Source organism: Pteropus vampyrus, unplaced genomic scaffold (assembly GCF_000151845.1).
Source record: "Pteropus vampyrus isolate Shadow unplaced genomic scaffold, Pvam_2.0 Scaffold80, whole genome shotgun sequence".
NCBI lineage: Eukaryota > Metazoa > Chordata > Mammalia > Chiroptera > Pteropodidae > Pteropus > Pteropus vampyrus.
Window position 1 is genome coordinate 88,979 of NW_011888861.1, and position 14,569 is coordinate 103,547.

At 35.1% G+C, this 14,569-nt stretch overlaps 1 protein-coding gene across 9 annotated transcripts in view; it reads right to left on the reverse strand.

The window, feature by feature from the left end:
• CDKAL1 (CDK5 regulatory subunit associated protein 1 like 1) overlaps positions 1 to 14,569 on the reverse strand; it is a 459,847-nt gene that overhangs the window by 75,669 nt on the left and 369,609 nt on the right. For all 9 annotated transcript variants that reach the window (XM_011362830.2, XM_011362832.2, XM_023532244.1 and 6 more), the window contains one exon: positions 10,192 to 10,337. In XM_011362830.2, coding sequence (XP_011361132.1) covers positions 10,192 to 10,337 — 146 coding nt within the window. The remainder of the gene's footprint in view (positions 1 to 10,191; positions 10,338 to 14,569) is intronic.

The following is a 14,569-nucleotide window of genomic DNA, read 5'->3' on the forward strand; positions in this document are numbered from 1 at the left end:
CCCATCATCCATCAGTCCAGTTTTTTGGCAGTGATGAGATTAAGAGTATTTCAGATGGCTTCAAGAAGGTCATCAGTAAATTCAGAGGTGGTGGTGGTGAGTTAGAACAGAAGACAGTGGCCAATCAATAAAAGAAAGAGTCTTCATGGACAAAACCGTCCAGACATGATTTTGACTACACTTCTACACGGAATGGACAAGAAACAAATAGAGTGAAAGCATACTAAGTTTTTAAGGGAATTGGGTTGCCAAAGATATCCCAGGACTGTCTGCATAGTCCTGCGACTGTACAACTCTTAAAGCAAGTTCTAGGCCTCAAATCAGCACCAGAAAAAAGCGAGCATGAAAGTTTTAGAACCAATTCAGAAGAGCGTGCCCCCGAATGCTTACCTGTGATAGGGCCATAGAAGGCAGGAGAAATGGAGGACAATGAACTAGGGAGTTTCTCACACAGAGGACAATCAAGCACCCAACAGATGGGATAAGAACATCCTCAGTGCTAGGGCAGAAAGTCTTCATGACTCCTACCAAGCAGGATTTGACAATTCCTATCAAATAGTATCTGACATGTGTTTCCCATTCTCCCATTTTCAAATGGGAGTTTTAAAAATTATAATTATCTTATTTTTAAATGGGGGAATTTGGGGCTGCCCATCAGTCTACAGTCATTGATCCTCAGAAAGCCATGTCTAGCCCTCCTGAAAAGGTCAGAACATCAACCATTGACCATGGATGAATAACAGGACAGGGTAACTAGATGGCCTTGGATTACCTCTCAGACAAAGGGTAAGTTATGTATGTGGCAAGAAGAGGAGCCAAAAGGGAGACTGTGGCAGAGACCTCTAACTGTTCCCCACTATCTCACCTCTCTTTATTTTAACAAAACCCTTTGTTTTCCGATGGGCACAAGGCCACTCAAACTAATGACTACATTACTTAGCTTTTTTCAGCTAAGTACAGACATGTGACTAGGTTCTGACCAATTAGATATAATTAAAGTGACATAAGAGACTTTCAGAAAGTATTTAAAGGGAAGGAATTCATACACTTCATAGCCCCTCACCTTCCTACATACTGGAATGCAAATCTATGGCTGGAGCTCAAGTAAGCCATCTCAGACGATGAGATGAAAGCTGTATTTCTGCATCCCAGATATACTGAAGCCTTATACAGCCCTACTGCCTAGCTCTACACTTCATTTATATGACCAAAAAATAAACTTTTTAACTTTTTTTATGCCATTACTTAGTTTCTGTCACTTGTAGACAAACAAAACTATACTTTATGTACATAAATGTATGTGTGTAATCTAGTTAAAGCCTTTCCCTGTAATAGTAGATTTTATTATATCATAGACAAAATCAAACTTATAAAGCATAGTTGTCTAAAGAAAGGAGATTGGTTTTCATATAAGACCTGTAATTCAGTGTTTCTTACCCATTGAAAGCCTATAATAAACATTTATGCTCCCCTCTGCCCCAATATCAGAATTAATGTTGGGATTTTACTATACTTATCAAACACTGCAGCTATTAAGTATTTATATAAAACGAATCATGACTTAAGAATATCAGCCCCTAGAAGACAGTTACCAAGTTTTACTAATCTTTTAATATTCTATACCCAAAAAGTGCCTACATAGTCCATAGCCAATAAATACGAGTTGAGTAACTGCAAGTCCTTGGTGCTTTTGAAATTAATGTTAATTCACAGTGGTTTTTTTTTTTTAGTGTTACTTCTAGAATTTAAGTTAGTCAGATCTTAATAATCTGAGATTTAATCTTTAAAGCCAATTATGGGTTACATTACCCCGATTTTTTCTGTTTGCTGCTGACTTGGTTAAAGTATCTTTCAGATATTGTTGCATAGTCTAGTAGAACATTCAAAATTACATGCACTGTACATGCCCCCTTGATTTCTTCATAGTTTTCTATAAGAATACAAGGTCCTAGATATAATAATGAGGACTTGGTAAATGTCCGTCAGAGAACGATGAATACAGGGAAACAAAAATGACCAATAACTGACTCTCTCCTTGTGCCAGCAGCAAGTGATAAAATGGATCAGTGTTAGGCAAGAGACTGGAAGTTAAGCTGAATATTTAAGAAAGTTAAGCTGAATATTTAATATATTTGGCTCTAGGGAAGAAGGCTAAATAGGAGGCAGAAATGAGGTCTTACAAAAGTTTGGAAACAGCAGATTCTATAGGATAATAGCATAACAACCATGAGTACAGTATTTAAAATAAAATGCTGTATACATACACATACTTCATGAAGAAACTCTGAAGTTTATAGTTAAAGACAAGCCACTCATTTCTATTTATAGTTTTTCACCACGTGGTTGCATTAGGAAAAAAAAAAAAACCTTCTTATCACCCATTTACCCAGCAACTCTCCACCTGGATAGGTAAAATCAACAAGCAGGGGACACTGACTATAGAAAGATATATTAAATTTTTAGGATAAGGTATGTGTAATTTCAAATTATCTACTTTATAATGTAGTTCAACTTTTAATTAGAAATTTATGGTCATCCTTGATGTTTTAAAAAGTATCCTATCTGGAAAGCTAGATGTCATAGTAGCAATTAATAAAGTTTAGAGGTGCCCAGGCTGGTGTTCGGATCTGAACTCTACCAGTTATTAGCACAGTGACGCTGGGCAAGTCACTCAACCTCTATGTGCCTTAATTTCCTCACCTATAAAGTGAGGTAATAATATTTCCTCTTTAGTATGTGCTATTGTGAAAATTGAGTTAATCTACGTAAAGTACTGAGCACATTACATTCAACATATTATACACTCAATACATGTTGCTTAATAATTACTGTTAGCTATAAGCCAGCAAGGTTCGCAGAACACAGAATCTCTGAGAGAGTATTATGTTCCACTAAGGGGAATATATCAGTTTTTCTTCAAAGAGCGGGAGATTTTCTTGCTTATAGAAAGAGAACTTTAATTAAAACAGACCGAAAAATACTACTCTCAGGCTTAGTCTTATTGGTTCCAGAGTAAGTGCCATTAATTGAACAAATACATATTATCCCTGCCTCTTTCTCCTGTATGCCTCAATGCTGTGGATATAGTATAGCGATGTAGGGATTCCTTGATGCCACGGTTACAGTATGGCAATATGTGGATCCCTCGGTGCTGTGGATACAGCATGGCAATATGAGAGGCGCAGGAAATGCGAACCTAGCACTGTGCTGAGAACTGGGAATGGGGCATGTTGACTAACAAAGACCCACAAGGACTTTCTCTGACATTAGACATTACTACTTCTTAGTAGCTTTTGACCACTTACAATATTGGGGAGAGTAATTTAACAATACTTTTTTTCATATAACTCAAGAGCACTTAGCCTTGTGTCTGCTCACAGGAGGCAACTGTAGTTGACATTTGACCCTTATCATTTTCATTTTCCTAAAACTGCCAACATCGCTTGGCTTCTGTGGTATCATTTCCTCCTGGGTCTCCTCCTACACTGGCCCGAGCCTTCCTTTTCAGCCTCTGTCCCAAGATTCTCTTTCCTTTTCCATCACTCAAATATTGGTGTTACCTAGAATTCTGTTCTTAGCCTTCCATTTTCTTTCTTCTGGTTGATCTCATCATCACAGCTTCATTTACTACTCAAATGCTGGTTACTTCCAAGCAAGCATTTACCCCTCAACCCTCAACCCTCAGCTCCCTTCTGGGCTCTTGATCCATATTCTACAGGCTAGAGGCTCTCTCCTGGGTATTTTACACAGGGATTTCAAATTCAATATGTCCAAAACCAAACTCATTTTTTCCACACAAATTCCTCCTTCAATCCATTCTCTTATCTGGGTTAACTACCACCATCTTCTACTATGTCTTGAGCTAAGACACCAAGGCGCCATCCTTGACACTCATACATACCTTCCTCATCCTTCCTTCTAAGAACACAGTGTAAATTTTATCTCTTCAATATCTGTTGAGTTCACATTATTGTCTCCATCACTAGAGCAACATGCCTTAGATTAGAAAAATGGTATAGCGTAATGGTTGACTACTGGCTCAGGATATCACATGGCCTGAGTTTTCATCAAGGTTCTATCACTAACTGCTTGACCATGGGAAATTATTAAACACCCTTGGGACTTAAAGATTAAATAAACTAATATGTGCAATGCCTTCACAGCAGTGCTCAGCACAAAAGTAAAATTCAAAAATACTATCTACTGGTTTTATTACTATTACCATATTAAGTATTATTATTGTTATTGTTGCATTTATTAGAGTGCTGGGCACAAAAGTGATAAAAGTGAATCATTTAATTAATATGTATTATTAAAATCAGGAGAATGATTGCTACACAGCAGAAACTGAGGATCTTGTTCTAGTATGCATTAAGTCACTGTGGTCTTTCAATAGTTTTTTTTTTTTTTTTAAACTATTTTGAACACTGACATTAAAAATATCTATCCTTACATACTTGGCTAGGTTTTTGTGACAACATCATGACATAATACATGAGCCCTATGGAATATGAAAAGCTTTGTAAAAGGAAAAACACTATTAGTATGTGACTTCATAGATGTGTGATTTGTCTCTCATGTTTATGACAAAACACTAAGGTAGAGAAAATGCACAAATGATTAAGGAAAGGTAGCTCCTTAGTTTCTGAAAGGAAGAAAACAATTCTATTATAAAGGAAGGAAGGAAGGCAGAAGGAAATTGGAAATGATGAGATTTTTCTCTTAAACAGGCTAGAAGGAAAATACAAAGCTAAATCAATAGATTTAATTGCTTCAAACTAACAAATCAAACGTAGGGTAATCCCAAAATAATATGATATTTAGCAAACAATGTTAAATTCTTTCAAATACCATGCTGAAACACAAGTAAGTAAATGTTTTTCTACTAGATAATGGTTCTAATGATGTGTGTTCATTCTTTTTTTTTTTTCCCAAAAAAGAAAAAGAAGTAGCAAGGGAAAGAAGGAGAAAGCAAAGAACTTTACTACCTCAGAAAGAAATATAAGAAAGATAAAAAAAGTGAACAAGAATTTAGAGATGCCCAAAATAACTACCTAAACAAAGATATTACTAATGAAATAAAGCCAGAAAACATCTTTGAGGGAAGTATTTTGCCTAAATCATTTTGGAGGTGGTTATTGAGTAAACAGAAACACATCTGGGAATGCATCTGGAAGAAAACTTGATTATCTAATCCTTGCTCAATCATTCTTTTATTTTCAATTTCTTTTCTCCTTTTCCAACATATATTGCTACTTGTATTTCCAGGACACTAGGAATAAAACTAGATAGAAAAAAAAAACAAAACAATATACAAATTTAACATAACTTGTCTTTTATCAGATTGTGTTCCAGGACATGTGGATGATTGGGACTAATGAAAGAAGGAAAAGAACTCAGGATGTTAATGACTTAGCATCATTTTTTGCAGACAGACTAGACAAGTAGGTCACAGGATAGGCTGGACAACATGAGATAACTGTGACTCACTTACAGAAATCATCCTGCCAAAGTGATCCTGGCTCGTGCCCTTGTGCCCCTTCACTGTCTGAGGATACAGTGGACAGATTAGGGGACAGCACTTTCTCTGCAAGGTGGCCACTTCCCTTCTAGTTTGTTCTCCCCACTAAAAATTCCCTTTTACCCCGAGTGCTCATCAGTTATTGGTTCTAGCATTTCACTAGGAAATCTCTGGGTATAGTAAACTCGGGGGTATGTGAATAGATATTACAATACTAAAAGGGTTAATATTCTATAGGACACAAGACAAAGTAATCCAGAAGTCCATAGTATATTGTATATTAACAAATGATAACAGTAAATCTTGAGATGGATAACAGCATGGAATTAAAAGTCAACATAAAGATGCTATAGTAAATTGTAATTTATTTTAGATCTATGTTGCTTTCAGGTAAAATGTAAATGGTCATTAATTCAAAGTATATTTACTGAGTGAGGGAGACAGATCTTGACCTCTAAGTTTAAAGTCTATTTAACATAAAACAAAATGCCACTGGACTTCCAACAAAATCATTTGTGTAGACTGTTAGGTCTTTTAATATACAAACTGTTTCATTTATTAAAATGTAACTATCGACAGGACATTCTTACATATTTCTTTCCCACATTTATGTGTGAATTTGAGGACTCAGATATTTTTACTTAGCATTAGAACATATATTTGAAAGAAGAACTCTGCATGTGGTCATTTTGTAAATATAAGTGAATATATGACTTATTTGGGGGAGTGATTGTGTAAATACAATGCTGCTCAAATAAGTAGGACCCAATTAAAGGCTATGTCCAAAGATGCAAGGTCCTGAGAACCCTAATATCATCTCAACATATCGAAGTGAAAAATCCTCTCATTGGGAAGTAACTTGTTCAAAATTACACAAGAAAATAAGGATAAATGATTCGAGTTTTATACTCTTTTTTTTATTCTAGTAATATGCTAAGAAGATAACAAAAGGCAGTTAAGTGACAATTAATAAAAGTAATAAAATTTATGAAGTATTTATTAAAAATTATAAAAACACGAATCTTTCTAAAATTAGAATTGCAGTTCTTGCTTTATGTAGTATTCTTCCATATCCTTACAAATCCCATTATATAGTTCCAGAAATCATCTTATCTATTTAAATAAAAACATCAAATTTCTTAGTTAATTTTCTAACTGGATTAATGAATCTGAATAGAATAATATGTCATATGATTGTCTGCTCATAACCTGCTGTTTTAAATTAGTATATTAAGTAACTTAGACACTTTTCTTTGCAAAGATTGCATGATTTAATAAATTCCCATATGGCTCAACATGTGCCAACACTACTAGGTTATCTTCAATCCAGCTGCTGTTATGATAACAGTTGCCAACTTTCAAACAAATGAAGAGAATAATGAATCAGCTTCAAGTTGGCTCATATGTAAACTTATATTGCTCCCAGTTTAAACTTGGGCCAATTTCAACTATAAAGAAAATTAATTAAAAGGATTTCACCTCCACTGTCTGAGAAGCATGGCACCACGAATACTACTGAATTAGAAGTTTAAAAGCCTACAGCTTTAGGTAAACTCCCATCATTTGGATTTCAGTCTGAAGGGCTGTAGTTTGTTTTAAAGATAAGATTTTTTGAGGGGACAGAAATATCTTGTCCCTAATTCATAACATGAATATCTGAGAAGCCTCACACGGCTGGGAAAAATAAATAAATAAATAAGACTCTTATTTGTTAAAAGTTCATTGCAAAAAAGGCTCCAGAGGAAATAAGATTCAAATGAAAAGGGGCATATTTATGTAGGAGATAAAACTCAGGAGAGGTGAGCACTGAACACACCATTTTAAGTAAGGGCCATTTTATGATAGAGTGTTAGGTGTAAAATAGTAGACCCTCTTTCTAAGAATGACAACATTGTATACATTTTTATAAATATTCAACCAAATAACTTTGTGCTGGATCGGTTATCTAGACTAGTGGTTCTAAGAATCTTTGAAACTTTGGTGTTTACAATAAGCATTTATCTATTTGGCATAAAGCTATGCTAGTTTTTATAGGAAAAAAAAAATAAGCAGAATATCAGAGTAGAAATCTGCTTAAAATATTTATTTCTAAATGTCCATTATAATTGAAAATTATTCCTTGGATGGACGTGCTTCCCTGAGAGGACAGGAAAACTTTTTCACTAAGGAATAAAGATGGATTATAGTGTCCTGCCAAGAGTGAGGCTATACTACAAGGAACAGGATGGACTGAGTGAGATATACAATTTTATGGTTGATGAACTGTCTAAAACTATGCAAGAATTACCATATTAGTAGTGATAATATAATTTCTTCTTTTTCTGAAGGGTACTTGTATTTTTCTTGATCATCAGCTGTATATATCATGTATACATTATTGACGGCCTAATGCAGTTTTTCAATACATCTTATAAATTATAAAGAAATAATCTGTTTGAAATTGTATACCATGGTTGTTTTGGCCCTCACTGAATATATGTAATACAGAGTAAATAAAAAAACAAAACCTCCGGAAGGTGTTAAATGGCTAGACTCATATGCTATAATTCCAGTAATTTACAGCACTTGAAACTAAAACTGTAGATGAATGGATGTCTCCTCTAGGCATTTTCAATATCCTTTCCAGGGATCTTTGAAATTACCATTATTGGAAATACTGGAGATCCCTGGGTAGACTACTTGGTTCTGGGGTCTTCTAGCCAGTTGGAATAGTTCTAGAAAAGTTACATGGATGCTTCAAAGTAACTCAAAATCTAAAGAAATCAGCCCATGAATAAAGGCAAGAGACTATTTTCTAATACTGTGCTTGACGTGATCATCTTTTGACCTCCATATAGCTCACGAATGGTGCTGAAGTTGCTCAAGATGCAACAGATTTAACAGGTCCATCTTTGGAGCAACATAAAAGGCTAGAACTTGTGGTGAAATTGTTACCCAGTAAAGTAGCCACAGTAATTCCCCAAACAACTGAGTCAGCACTCACTCAAATGGAGGTAAAAGAGAGATGTTGATTCCTTAACCTCATTGAATCATATTAATGCAACAAACTATTTGGAAAGTGTTCTAGGCTATTCTGCACAACAGGATGCATGTCTATACTTGGCTAAATCTTGTGCAACAGGTATGAACTGTGTGCATTATTTGCTACTGCTTTAGTAAGGAACAGGCAAGAAATTTCACAGCTGCAACAATTTATTTTCAATTTTGAAAACATTCTATTCACTAGTGCCAGTGTGTGTAAAAAGATTCTCTGACATGAGACAAGTTTAGCTACAATAAGCTAGAATAAATGCAAAGGAGGAATACAGGCCAACAACGAACATCTATGATAAAAATCTTTATTCTTTAGTCTTGACCTCAGTTCTGTTTAAAATCAGAAAGTATTAGAGATGGCAGAGATCCATCATTATTCTGTTTTCTACTTTGAAGGCTGTATATACTTAATGATTGTAATTATGAAATCCTAGAATAAATATATCTTCTATTCACTAATTTGAATATTCAAACAATTAGCTGTATTTGTTTGAATGCGTACTAAGTATTTTTTATATCTGGTGGTTAAGATAATGAGGAAATGCCTAAAGGTAAAAAAAAAAAAAAAAAAGAAAAAGAAAAAATTAGAAAGACACAGAAAGGAAAGATTTGTAAGAAAGGAGAAAGTAAACAGAAGAAGAAAAAGATTTTAAAAGATTTGTATATAGTCAGGACAAATAACTAATTGACGGTGGAAAAAATAATTGCTTACAATTTGTATAAGGCCATCATATAACCATGCAATACTCTGACATGGTACGAAGATACATAATTATAAACAAGAAGATGCAAATAGAAAGTTGTGTCTTGATTAAGAAAAACAACAAAAGAAAAAACTATGGAAAAAAATTATGGAAAGTAAGAAGACCCATGCCACAAATATGCCAAGATAAATGACATATCCCCAAAGGGAGAACACTGCCCTGGACTTGAGAAAGTTCTGTATGATCTTGGCCAGCAGTACTATTTCCTGCCTTGTATAATCAGAGAAGACATTCAGTGTTTGGTGATGATGGGAAGAAGGATTCTGAAGAATATAATTATGGGCTGCATGGAAACAAAATTATCATTCATGTCTGAGATTGTGTAAAATGCCTTAATTTTGGTCATAACAATTTGACCCTTAAAAAATAAAATCCCCAAACCTCCTGATAAATCATGATTCCTCAAGTAAACTACAGGAATAGTGTGTAAAAGCTGAGATGTCCGAGATACTCTTCAAGAAATGCTACTTAGTAGAAAATTATATATTTTGTAGTAACATAATTTGGCCTACTTCCAAGTCAAAACTAGCTAGCAAATTCAAAAGCCACATTAAAGGAGATTTAAGCAGGGCAAAGCTTAAAACAGTTTTCATCTACTAGGTCAGGTATAAAAATGATCACAATGCATATCACCTTAGACTGGCGATCCTACACAAATTAATGGTGTGTCATGTACAGATGGAAGGTGGGTATAAACTGAAGAGAAAGAAAAAACCACATCAAGGTGCCTAAAGAAACTTAAAGGCTTTGAAAGCTTCAAAAGTCTCGCCTTTTCTCTGGTACCTTTAATTGTGGCTACAATAAGTGCATTTTTACCAAATGCTTTTGAAAGAAAAAAGAAATGGTTATTTTCTTAAGTGCTGACAGACTTACTTCTCTTTCAGAAAATCCGCTACTCTTTTGAAGTCAGCCACACAGTATTCTCTTTTCATTTCCATGAGTACAGTATCAGAGGCAGATTGGACTGGTATGTGCAGAAAAGCGTAGACTCTGGGATGATTAAGGATTTTAGCCATTTCCTTTAAAAAAAAAAAAATGGAAGGAGAAAAGATTAAACACTTTAACAAATCAAGTAATGGTTTCCCTCAGATCAGCACTCCTGAGTGGAAGCAAGTAAACATAGCTGAAACAGACCAATCATCTGGGCTCTTAAAGTGAATGTCAGCTGGGCAGTACTCTATGATGACATTTGGAAATTTAATATCACTTTTGGAGGATTCCACATAAGAATTATTTCCTCATGTTCAACATCATCTCAGGTGATAAAACAGAGATAAACTTATGTAATGCCTAAAGACTAAAAAGATTTTTGAGTACTTCAAAATCAACACCATTCCTCCCCTCACCTCAAAGCAGTGTTATATTCTGTCTGTTACATTAGGACAATCAGTAATATTTCAGGCAAACAGTTGAGGCAATATAATCCTGCATCCTTGAACAGAGTTTCTAAATTTAGGGTAAGTCAACACTTAAAAAAAAAAAAAATACTGAAGGAGAAAAAGTAATCTATAACTCAATTGTTTTTTTTTCCCCAGCTAGTTAATGAACACATATTGTTTTGAGTATGCAAAAGAGCTTCAGACAGTGAAGCTCACCACTAGTCACTACTGATATCTACCTTTAAGATGCAGAGTTCCAAAGAAGGGGAGTAAGGGAGGAACAGGAAGAAGAATGTATCTTGCAAAGTTAAGAAGAGCAAATTTAAGTGAAACAAATTAAGAAACTCAGAGATAGTTTTAAAATTCCTCCAAGGTTACAAGGGAGGAGGAAAAAGAGGGAGGGGACAAGAGGAGAAGAAAGAGTGTAAAGAATCCCACAGAGAAACAAGTGTCAAGAAGCTGCTTTTTAATAATGTGCCCAGTGATTTTTAGTTTTCAAAATACTGTACTGTCATATCTGTTATCTCATTTCATTCTTAGAACAATATTTTGAGGGGCCTTATGGAATCGAAGAGCCAGCTAATTCCATATAGTCCCCTCTTAGTTATTCAGGGACAAGTCATGCATATGTATTCACCATGCCCTTTGTTTCTTTATTTTCTTTCCACTGACTGTAAAAATTAGCATTATTACTAAAGTGGAAGAAAAAAGCAATTAACTCCAATCAGTCACCTTCTTACTAGCAGCTTAGTTGTTTTAAAAAAATCCTTTTGACTAAGGAATTCAAATAACCAAACAATATTACTCATGGATATCCTGTAACTACCTTCTCTACCATAACTGGAATTGAAGAATTTCTTATTTAGCAAAAGAATAACTGATTAACACATTATCTGAAAATCCCCTTCACGGAACTGTTAACATTTCTTGGCTGGGTATTCTGTCAGTAGGCTCTTTATATCCTCACTCACCACCTACTGTGACTAAGGCTTTGTGAGACAGGGCAGCACTAATCGTGAAGGCCCCTACAGTAAATACACTGGCCTGCTATGACTCTCTGCCTTTCAGGTTTTTCACACCTTAAAATCAAAATTCTCAAACAGTGCAAAAAAAAATTGTTGTACAAAAAAATCCTTTGTTTTTTAAAGAGGCAGGACTCTGAGCTTTAGTTAACTTTCAACATGTCTATTGTGGATAAAGATGACCTTAACAAATAACATAATTTGTGAAATAAAATTTCATTCTCTTATCTCTGTGTCTCGGTTTTGTCATCTGTTATATGAAGACAATGGGAATTCCCACCTCATAGTGTTACTGGACTATTGTGAAAATAAGATAATTCAGTATGTGCTTATATGTAAGTACTCAATACGTAAATGAGCTAATCTTCCTCGGAGATGAAGAAGTGCAAAGGATGCAGTAGCGGTAAAAAAAATTATTTAAAGTTCACGGTAACACATTTTCATATAGATTAATGGGAACCCATCAATAAATAGATTAGCTTTTAAATAAGCTAGTTTCCTTAAGTAGTAAGTGAAGGAGAGAGAATTTTCACTGATGTGTATAGAATAAATGTGAAAGGCATTCCCAGCAAACAAGACCCAGGGCCAGAAGCTGTAGTGCAGTTTCCGTTGAAAACACTCAGGGTGGCCCACTACTATAAACAGGATACTGCACTAGATGAAGCTTGCCCTGTTAAAGTATGACAATTTACAAATTAAAATGTTAATAGCAAACAAAAAAGATAAATCTGGTGGTTTTTCCCTTTGGCTCTCAAAATAAGACTTCCCACTAGTAATTACCTCAGCCTCATACTACAGGCTTTGCAACTCTGTAATGGTAGGCACCAGAACACAACACAAAAATAAAAATAAACATGCCCCTTCATTAAAGTCTGTATTTCTCCTACCAAAAGAATTATGACAACATAAATTAATGTGAAGAGGAATTTTCCATTCAAATGGCTAATCCTGTAATCAGCTCTTTGTCCTGCTTCTGTGGACATGCCTACTGCATAGGCCGAAGGGCAGAGAGATGAGACATCAACTGAAGACTCACCCTCCCCTATGATTGTTCTGTCTAGATAACAGACTAATTACCTAAATTTCTGTTCGAAAATCTCATGCTCCTTAACTGCCCGTAGCCCATAGCAACTCCCATGCGCACATGTAACCCATGGCAACTCCTGTGGTCTACAACCATCTGAGGACAAATCAACCAAAGAGCCCATGCCAACTGTAACAGCGCGGATATAAATCAAAATTGCTCCTGAATCTGAAGATCGGAGCCCAGATCTTCAGAGTGCTAGCTCTTCTGGGACCACCGGCATAATAAACCTGAGTTCTCCAATTCTCGGAGTGGTGCTTGGTTTCTCGCTGGCCTGATTTCACAACATTTCTGCAACAAATGTACCCCAAAGGGACAAATATATGTGTACATGTGTGTGTATTTATATATATTTTTTCTTTCTATCCCTCTTCTCACTCAGCACTGCTGGTTAAGGATAACCTTTCATTTCTTCACCCTTCAAAATTCTTCTCTGTTTTTAGGGTACAGGTTCTCTAGAGTGAGAGATTACTTCTAACTCTATGATTCCTCAGCAACCTGTTCCAGGAATTACTGAAGTATTTTCTTGGTTCTCCCTTGCAGTACAATAATGAATCTCCAAGGCAGAAGCTCTCCAAGAGCGGAAGTTATATTCCTCTCTGGAACTCTACAGTGACTGTGCCAAGTATACTCCCAAACATATAACTATAGATATGACTTAGATCCACATCAATATACATAGAAAGAGGCTTAAAATATAATTGCTATTTGACAGGAAGACAAATTTTCAATTAGTAATAGTTCAGTTTGGCTCAAGCAGGTAACCAAGCACATATTCGAGAAGTTAAACAAGCATACGTAATTGGTCTGCCATCATTTTTGGAGCAAGTAAAAAGTTACACATGAATATATGTCAACATAGGTAAAAATCGGACACTTTATAGGTCATCTCACCATGCGTTATATTTTTAAAAGTCTGCTGGAGCTTCAGACTGAAATCACAAAGTATTTTCTTATGGAAGTAATGTATAAATGAGCAGGGTGTAGGTTAACCAGAAAAAAAAAGAGCACTCAGTTGAAATGTGGCTAATGGAAGAATGGCAGCCAATGAGCAAACCTGAGCTCTGAGCTGGGTGAGTCTGAGTAGACAGGCAAGTATGCAAGTGGGCATGTGTACACACAAAGAAGGTGTGTGTGTGTGTAATATTTCTAGATGGTGCTTTTACATGGAGCTCTCCTGTTACAAACTGTTAATAATCTCAAATTTTTTTTTAAATAAAAATAAAAAGGAAAGAAAAATAACGAATTGAATGAAAACAGGCTTAATTTTAAAAAGCAACCCTGTGTTTGAGTACCTTTTAAAAAGAAATGTTAAGTGTCACTTTTACTGCCCAGCAGCCATCAAATTAATCATCATATTCTACCTGGCTCTGAATATATACACTACCAGCTTAACAAAGTCACTCAGTGTGTGAGAGTGTATAAAATATATTTATACTTGCATTCAGATGTCTTTGCATTCACATTGAAAGTTATCAATCAGAAAGACCCCTCAGACTCTAGCTTTGTTAGGAAGTATATGCATATTTAAAATGCTACACTTTACATTGCTAGGTTGTTTTCAACTAACCTAAGATATATGAAGAACTATTTCAAAAAGAGAAACTACACCAATCACCTTTAAGTATTTAAAAGGTAGTTTGAGATATAACTAGCATATCATACAATTCATCCATAAAAAGTATGCAATTAAATATTCGCGGGATGGGACAACTATCACCACAATCTAATTTTAGAATATTTTCATTCTCCCTAAAATGAACCTT